The sequence below is a fragment of the Frankliniella occidentalis genome, unplaced genomic scaffold, assembly GCF_000697945.3.
Source record: "Frankliniella occidentalis isolate FOCC.00 unplaced genomic scaffold, Focc_3.1 Scaffold46, whole genome shotgun sequence".
NCBI classification, from domain to species: Eukaryota; Metazoa; Arthropoda; class Insecta; order Thysanoptera; family Thripidae; genus Frankliniella; species Frankliniella occidentalis.
In genome coordinates this window covers 960,467-969,328 of record NW_026267176.1, presented here as the reverse complement: position 1 = coordinate 969,328, position 8,862 = coordinate 960,467, and the positions used below count along the sequence as shown (strand labels likewise).

The following is an 8,862-nucleotide window of genomic DNA, read 5'->3' as shown; positions in this document are numbered from 1 at the left end:
GAACTAGAGCAAAAGGAGAGACAATAAGAGAAATGAGGAAAGAGCGGAAAAAATAATGAGAGATACTGCAATGGAGCTATTCTCTCCTATTTGTTTTGCTCTCCCTTTCACTGGCTGCTTATGCCATTTCAGCCTTCACTTCAGCGTCGGACGGGTGCAGTCCCTCCCCGGCTAAGTCGCTGTGCAGCAGGTGCAAAATTGCTGAGCGGAACAGCCGGCCGATTAAGGCCTTGTTGGGGCCGGTTGGGGCGGGCTGAGCCGGGCATCAGAGGTCGCGACCGGCCCAGCCGCTGAGTTATGAGGCCTGCCTTTGACATATTTAATTGCAGCCAATTACAAAATGCCGTCGCGCTGTGGATTGGCTGGCGGGCGGTGGGGCCAAAGGTGAGGCCGCTGGGCTGGGCGTGGCGACGAGCAGGACTATTCCAAGGAGCTTTATTGACCTGATTACACCCCAGAGTTATTGCCGCCGTGGCCTTGAGGGAGACACCCGGCCTCCACCAGCTCTACTGCGCTGCCGATGCGCCGTGGGCGGCAAAATAAATCCAAAGCGTCAGAAACTATCGATACCATCGGTACATTTTAAACGACTGTGTCGAGATGGATTTGTTGCCATTACTGTAGTAATTATATGTAAGCAGCAGGGCACTCTTTAAGTTCAGTATACACGAGGCGTCCGTGTTTTGCCTGGCAATCTCCCTTCCTCCCCCCTCCCCTTACATTTCTGCTCTCAGTTTACCTTGACAAAAAACAACTCAAAGGACACGGAAACGCAGAGTTGTCGACAGAAATAGTCCGCAGCCCTCGACAAGCCCCCGGGGCAGCGCGCGGCGCGGAGAAGCCCATGTCGCACCCGGTGTCTCTACTCCCGGCCGAGGACCGACAAGTACACACAGTGATCCGCTCCGCAACCCTCCACAGCGGGGAAATAATACTGCAGCAATACTAATAATGAATGACAACGGAATACACTCTTGACCCGACACGGTGAGGCTGTGTCTGTCAACGCCAGAAAAGAACACAAAAGCGGAAACGTGAAGCGGAGGGGAAGAGAGGGGGCTGTGGGGCGGGAGGACAAAAGGTATCGAGGACCATAGACTGGACTCATTAGCAGAGTCGTTATCAGAGAATCTCTGCCGGGTGCGAGAGAAAGGCAGTACAGCGAGAGAAGGGTGCGGAAAAACGATAGTGAGAGAACGTTACAGGGAAAAGCTAAACAAGAAAAACGGCTGCTTTGTAGCATCAAACCGCTCCCATGGCTTATAAGTTAAAGACCATCGCGGTTTCAAACCTGCTTTTTATGGAGATGAAAAAAAATGAAGCAACATTATGTAGGAAAAAGCGTAACTTGGCGACTCCAAAAGGATCGCCTAGATTGAGCAGCGAGGGAGACAACGGGGATTACTTTCGGTCGTCTTCACACCCCGCAGGGTGGCGCCGCGCGTCTGCACCCCAGCGATGGATAAGAAACAATGTGCTGTGGAGTACATTGACCGGAAGGAGAGCAGGTTGGCCGCGAGGCGCAACCGCAGCCAGATCTGGAGGACCGCCCGGCCGCCTGCCCATATGATATGACGGCGGCAGTTTTTAATTGTTTCCCGACTTCGTGTGCAAACAGTTCCGTGCATGGCGTGCAAATATTTCCCCAGCCCAGACCAAATATTTCCGCCACGACCGACCCAAACCTACAACGAGCTGGCCGGGCCGGCGTCGCGTGCAGAGAGATCCATACCGTGCGGCCGGCCGCGTGGGATGGAGAAAGGTTCGGTGGAATATTAAACCAGGGAAAGGAAGGTGGTAAAAGCACAAACTGGACAAAGTACCAAACCTAAACTTCGATTTACAGTCGCATAAATCATTAGGGGCCATTAACAAATGACGTCACGCTGTTTTTGACGACGTATGACCCCCCCCTCCCCCATATTGTCACATTTGGCACTCTTGGCACTATGTTGAATTTTGTTAACTTGTCAAAAGAGGCACTACCAAAAACAATGGTACGTTTCTTGACATAATCTGTAAGTATGTGTGTATAGTCGCAGTGCAAAATATCGAACACTAACACGGCGCCGGGAGAAGTGCTAGAGAGCCCTCGCAAACACCGGCTCCACCAGGAGGCCCGCCTTACAGCCCAGCTGGAGACCACCACCTGGAGGCATCCTGGAGGCCACATGGAGGCCGCCTATAGGCCCCCTCGCCCCTCCACCTGATTGTCGTTGAGCGATGGTCTGATCACTTATTCAAGCGGGCGGGGAGGATCCTATTGGCATGGCAAAGCCAGTCCAGAGACGCCCTTCCTCCCTCTCCTTAGCCCGCTGCGTTGGTACCACACAGGTACCCAGCGCGGACAGACCCCGCGTTACAAGGCAAGTTTATTTGATCCTGATTAATTTGCAATTCAAAACGTGATACTCTCCCTCTCCCCCAGACAGAGCCCACAGCCCACCCGGTATGCCCACTTACCTATCCGCTTCTCCGGGTCGCCGAAGGTGAGCTCGCTGACGGCGACGGGTGCGGAGCGGCCCTTGTCGTTGGCGGCCACGACAACCACCTTGAAGGTCACGTCCGGCTCCAGGTTCGACAGCAGGAAGACAGGCCGGTCGGTGGCATTGTAGCGCACCACGGGAACGGCGGAGGCCGCCGAGGCCGTGAAGAGCTCCAGGATGAAGTGCTGCGGCAGCCCGCCGTCCGGCCCAGCAAGGCACCAAACCTCCACCGAGCTGGAGGTCTGGTTAAGCAGCGTGCAGTTGCGGGGCTGCCCTGGCAGGCCTGCACAGAGCAGATACATTGCAATTAAAGTACTTTCATTCAGAGACTTCATACAAAATGGGAGAAAGACTCCCCTTTAATATGCATTCTGCTCTCTCCATTAACAACGATAAAAGAATTTGAATATAGCCATATGTGATTAATAAGAGCAGAGAGAGAAACGATGCAGGAGAGCGAAAAAAGGAGTAGGCGGGACTGGGAAGGAACAAAAAGACGAGCAGAGGGAGAGAGAAAGGAAGAGAGGATAGGGAGGGTGGAGAGAGAGTGAAAGAGAGCGCACTCCGCATCAGGTGAGCTGCGAAACGATTCGTCGATAGCAACGCGATGGCAACGGTGAGGAAACCCCTCGAATGGTCTGAGCGCCGTCTGTTTGGAGAGGCGCCTGCTCCCCGAGCACGCGCGGCGGGCGCTGAAGCCACAACAGTGTAGTGCCGCAGTAACGCCCCGAGACCGGGGGGACCGGAGGGGATGTTGGGCTCGCACTTTTATTTGCTCATTGAGGCAGAATGTTCCTGCGGATAGGTCAGAACGAGCCCGGCTCTCCCCGGCACCGCCGACCTAGAGACTAAGTGAGGCTTTGCGAGGCGGCGCGCTCGGCCAAGGGCGGTGGGCTACGGCAAGAGGTCGCTCCAAGCAAAGTTGGGCTTAGAACGAGTCCAACCTTCCACACTTCCGCCCAAAAAGTCGTGCCCGGAGTTTAGCCTGCATCGCAGGCGTCGTGGGCGCATCCGTCGGCCTGTCGCCTTACACGCTCGAACCTGTACGATCGTATTTCCGTTTTAAGACTTCGAACGATGACACTTTTGCGGGGTCACTTGGGAACAAGCGGAGCACGGATGCAGCACTGGTCTCGAGTTCCAACAGGCCGCCTTCCAGAGAGCGGGGCGAGGCGTGGCGTGGCGGGGCCCCCGGGGAGCCGTCCCGCGTCCAGCCTCCCACGTCCAGAAGGCCTGTAACGACCTGCACCCATGGGCATCACTTATTCCACCTCGGAAAGAAAACTTTTCCTCGCCTAACGCCCGGCTGGGCAAGACAGCGGCTCCGTCGGCTCTCCACCCGCCTTGGCAGGGTCTGGCGGGTCGGGCCGGCCGCTGCTCGGACGAGTGGGAGAGATGGAGAGAGGTCGGAGGCTGGAGCGCGCGCACACGCCCCTGGACCAGGAAAGTGGGTCATCCATACCCCGTGTAAGCATCTCCCGCGATGTTCCAGCCGCCCTCCCGGTGCGTCCGGTCCGTCCGGCCGGTCAGGCTGCCGGTCATTAGTCGTGTGTGAGGGGCCGGGCCGGGGCCCTAATGCCTGCCAGTTATGCCATGGTTTACTGCCGCACCCCGCGCGGCCCGGCGCAGGGTTCAGCGTGACACATTCCGTAAGTGCGGCCGCGCCCAGCCGAGTTACGAGGGTCCACCGCGGCCCCGCGGCCCCGCCACGCTGCGTTGAGCAGCAAACGGCCAGTTAAAATCCGCCAAACGAAACTCGCGCCAGCAGCGTCGGCGCAGGCTCTTAAAGACTATGGCGCTTTGAGCGTGTAATTTTAAGAGAAAATCGTATTCCAAAGCGCTAAGCGGCTCATCCCTTCCAGAGGGACGGAGAGGGAGCTAATGATGCGTGAGTAAGGCTCTCCATCACCCCGCCCCCTCCCCCACGGCCATCGCTCTGCCTTCCCTCTCGATCAGAGAATTAGCGCGTCGTTTTAAAACTCGACCTCACTGTTAATTTAGCCCCAGTACATCAGCGCAGACTGCACGGAGGCGTACACCATCGCCGCCAGCTGGCACACCGCGAAAATAAAAGGTTCGGCGCGCCACTTCACCAGCGGCCGTTATATTCCTTCCCCGCTTTTGGACACAACTTTGGGAGTCGCGGGGCGTTACGGCCGGCCGCCATGATGCCATAGACACTGTGCCGGTGCGTGATGGATACGGAGTATATTGCGGCCGTTAATGTCTGCGCCGTAAAACGGACCGGGGCATCATGAATCCGTAAACCTGTCGCACAGCAGCGGGCGAAAACGGCAGCGCAGCGCCCGGGGGGCGGGGGCAGCACGAGGCGAGGGGCACCCGCAGGCTCACCCGCGGGGCAACCTTCCCTCACCGCCACGCCCAACCTCACTCGCAAAATTTATTTAAAGAATAAAGTAAGGAGGTGGGCCGCAAGCACGGTCGGGCCTTTCTACAGATATATTAACCAATGTGACGTCACATCAATTCAATAACAGTGCCGTGTGGAGCGAAAGTTCTTTCTGTTGTTTTGCGAGATAAAAACTACTGTACTTTCTTTCTGTTTTCGCACGTCACGTTCTAAAACTTGGCGTTTCGTTCTATATTTTCTTTCAGACACTAAGGACGAAACTGAAACTTCTAAGTGATGTGTATGGCCTATCTATCCAGTGACAGTTGCTAGGGAACAGCAGCTCGCCCGGCACCGCCTGGCTCGGTACCAACTGCTGCTAGGTGGGCGGCCTATGGGCCTCTGGGTCAGGCCGGAAGGGGCTAAGTATGGTACTAGGGGCGGAACTAGACAGAAGGGGGAGGGGGTAAAGCCATGTTGTAACCCCTCTGGTAACGGGTGACATTGAAGGGGGCATACGGCTGCAAGGCATATTAGAGAGGTTGACCCCCCCCCTTCCCTCGCATCAGCTCCTACCCCCCACTGACACATACAAGCAAACGAGGTGGGACGGTAAAGGGTGGGGGGGGGGGCGTGGCCAGGGGAACTGCCAAGGTAGCTCTACACACTTTGCCCATATTATAGGGTATTAAGTTAGGAATAGATACATTTTTCATGCTACTACCGCGAATTTGATCGTAGAACTATCAATAATTTTTGATACAACTAAAACAATTAACTTTTAATAGGGTCAGTAACGCAGAGAGAACCAAGCATAATTAATACCTCGACGTTTTTCAACTTTAAGTAGTCGATGGGCGAGTTAATTTCACGTGTACACAAGATTCGCAGGATGCTTGTTTCCCAGTGATCCCGTCCCTTCCTTTCAACTCCTAGGGGTTTCTAGTAGCAGCGAGAAAGTACAAAAACTCCTGCATGTGGGCTAGACACAGAGCATCATCCCCCGCGCCTGCTCCGGCCGGCAGAGGCAAGCAGAGTGGCTCTGACCCGCAGTAGCCGCCCATCGGGCCGCCCACAGCCCGGGGCGCGCGCGAATAATGGTCTGAAGCGGACGGAGCGGGCGCCACCAAACTCGGCTCGAACTCCGCAGGCCGGGCCCTGGCGTACTGCTGCTGGACAACGGTGTCCTGCTGCTCGTCCCAGAGTCCTACCCGCCAAGGTCCCCGCTGCCGAGCTGCCCCGGGTCGGTGTCCCTTTGGCCCCGCCGCCGCCGCACGGAGAAAAATACCTTGGTTGCTTAACTAAAATGGTGTTCAATCTGCCCCCTGAGTCATAATCATTGAACGCGTCCTATCGTGCTGACTGGAGTGTTTGGTTGGAGTGTCTGAACGCTCAGCGAGCACGCTAGAACGTTCTAGGGTTATGACCGGGCAGATTGAACACCCTTTTAGTTACAGCAACCAAATTTTTCGGTCGTGGTGACTAAGCATTTTTCTCAGTGCAACCTTCCAGCCTAACTATACACACGAAAGGGAAAGATAAAAATAGTGGATCCGCAGTGGAATTGAAAGTGGGATTCAACTCGACGCACTTTGCATATATTTCAACTTGGTTCCGGGCGCTGCTCGGGCCGCCTCAGGATCTTTATTTCTCTTCCCTCCCTTCTCTCTCCGCCGAGGCGTCCGGCTGGTCCAGCCCCGGCCTCTGTGCCGCCCTCAGCGCCGGCCTAATAAGGAGCGGTCAATGAGGCCCAGCAGGCCGCGCCGCCGCGCCTTCCGGAGCCCCGGGAGGGGGCGGCTGGGGGCGGCCGGGGGCGGCCAGGGGCGGTTGAGGGGTGCATCTCATTCATAGCACCACCCCCAGGGTGTGTCGCCGGGCAGCGACCACGACAAAGGCGGCCATTGGAGAGAACGAGGAAGGAGGCTTAGTCAGAGGAAAGGAGGGAGGGGAGGGTTGCCCCGGGGTGCCCTTGCCCTATTGGAAACTGGTAGAGCATGAGGTCCAAGCGCCAGTGCACGGAACCTCAGAGTAGCTTTTCGGTTCGTCAGATTTAGGAAACAACTCCCATAATAATACGGTAGGTTTTTGGGATGTGACGATATTGGCGCGATTTATTCGCGACTCTTTGCTTTGATATGAATTGATGTAGCTGGGGCGCTTGCCCGTTCCTGGCATGTCGTACAGTACACAGTGCAGTACACACAGGGCACAGCGGACCGGACAGCTGAAGAGCACTGATGCCGACAGACTGGACAGACTCGTGTCCATCAAAAGAGGGAGGTGGGGGAAGTGGGCAATCCAGCAACAGACATTAGGAGATTCCGAGGAACTTCGAAAAATCCTGGTTTAAGAAACTTGCCCCCAACACAACATCACTTTCATCTTGCATCATACATCTTTAAAGGTGTGCCCTCGGCTGTGATGCCCCATGCTTAGGGACATGTCTGCAAGAATATTGAGAGGAAGGGGTAGAGAGAGATGTAGAGAGACAGAGAGTGGGGGGAGGGGGAGAGAGATAGTCCACGTTGCTCTATAGAGGGGTTGACAGTAGGAAGGAGGGGAGGAGGGGGTGTGGGAAGCTGCGCGCACCGTCGCACGGAGTAGGCGTGTTCGGACCCCAAACGTCCATCAGCCCATCAGTTGGAACACGACTAAGCTACTCTGGCAATCCCCCGTATCCCGGTCACCACCAGCCCGGCATGCGCCGTACAGCTGTGAACGAGTGACAAACGAGAGGAAAGTGCGGGGGAGTGACAAACGGGAGAGTGGCGAGGGGTGTACACTGTAGAACATATTGCCAAGTACGTCAGGTTGCTAGTATATTGTTTGAACTTTTTTGACATAAAACGCCTGCAACTGGGCAAAACGGACACACAGGGAGGGCGAAAGGAGTCCGTTGTGTGAACTTTGATCCAAGATCATATGTTAGACGACATTTGAGTATTTTTTTGACAACCTCACCTACGTCTTCACTGGAAAAACAAAGGTGCTATTGCATTTTTAGGGGTGCAACTGCACTCGCGCCTTTGTAGAGGCACGATTTGTGCCAAAAATAGCACCTTTGGGGGGAGTAGCACCTTTCTTGAGGCACTATTTCACTAACGCCTTTCAAAAGGCATTAGATAGCACCTTTGTTTTTCCAGTGTTGCACTAGAGTTGTGACGAGTGACGAGCAGCTAGGGCTATGACGTGTGGGACAGTGACGAGGGCAATGACGGGTACGAGGGTGACGAGCCGGGGGCGGGCAGTGACGAGCAAGGAATTGAAGAGCGGGGCAGTGTCGAAGGCAAGGGCGATTAACGATCATAAGTGTGCGACTAAGTGAGGGTGAGGGGCGGCCCCGGGTGAGGGTGAGATAAAGCGCGTGTTGTGCGTGGAGTGTGAGCCGGGTGGGGCGGTGGGCGCACTAGTTCACCCAGTCAAGCCACTCTGCCAACTTTTCCCATTCGGAATAGCTCCGCGAGGAGGGAAGCGAGGAGAGAGACGGGAACAAGAGCCCCCTGCAGCAGTCGAACGAAGGGGAGCGGAAATCAGTCGGGACACTGCGGCGCGGACGCTGCAGCGCCCACCAATCTGAACCAGACGAACCATTTCTGCTGTTCCACACGGATAAAAGACTTTGACACGGCTTTCTTCGATGGAACAAAGTTGATGAAAGCAGACGAAGACACAATGACTGAAACGAGGTTTAGTGTTATGACCTAATCACTTGTAGAAGAGAACTGTTTTTCATTTTTGCCCGGAAAAACTTCCCCTTTTGGCCATGACAACTTTTGGCAATATGACAATTTTGTTATTTTCGGTGATTTTGGCAATGACCTTGCGTTTTGGCGTCATTACGACATTCTTTACTAGCAACTTTGCGCCAAAACTATCACGGACATTATTCAAATACCACTAAAAACAACCAAGGCGCGGCTATGATTCCATTCGTTTATAATCGTGATTAAAATTAGCCAATCGAATAGAATTAGTCATGGCCGATGACCCCAATGGCGGTACCACGTCAATGTTTTTTTTTTTTTT

General features: G+C 55.1%; 1 protein-coding gene across 3 annotated transcripts in view; it reads right to left on the bottom strand.

Annotated features, from left to right (window-relative positions):
- The window catches only part of LOC113217709 (nephrin-like), a 145,266-nt gene that overhangs the window by 10,952 nt on the left and 125,452 nt on the right, over window positions 1-8,862 (bottom strand). For all 3 annotated transcript variants that reach the window (XM_026437732.2, XM_026437733.2, XM_026437734.2), the window contains one exon: window positions 2,464-2,769. In XM_026437732.2, the coding sequence (XP_026293517.1) occupies window positions 2,464-2,769 (306 nt within the window). The remainder of the gene's footprint in view (window positions 1-2,463; window positions 2,770-8,862) is intronic.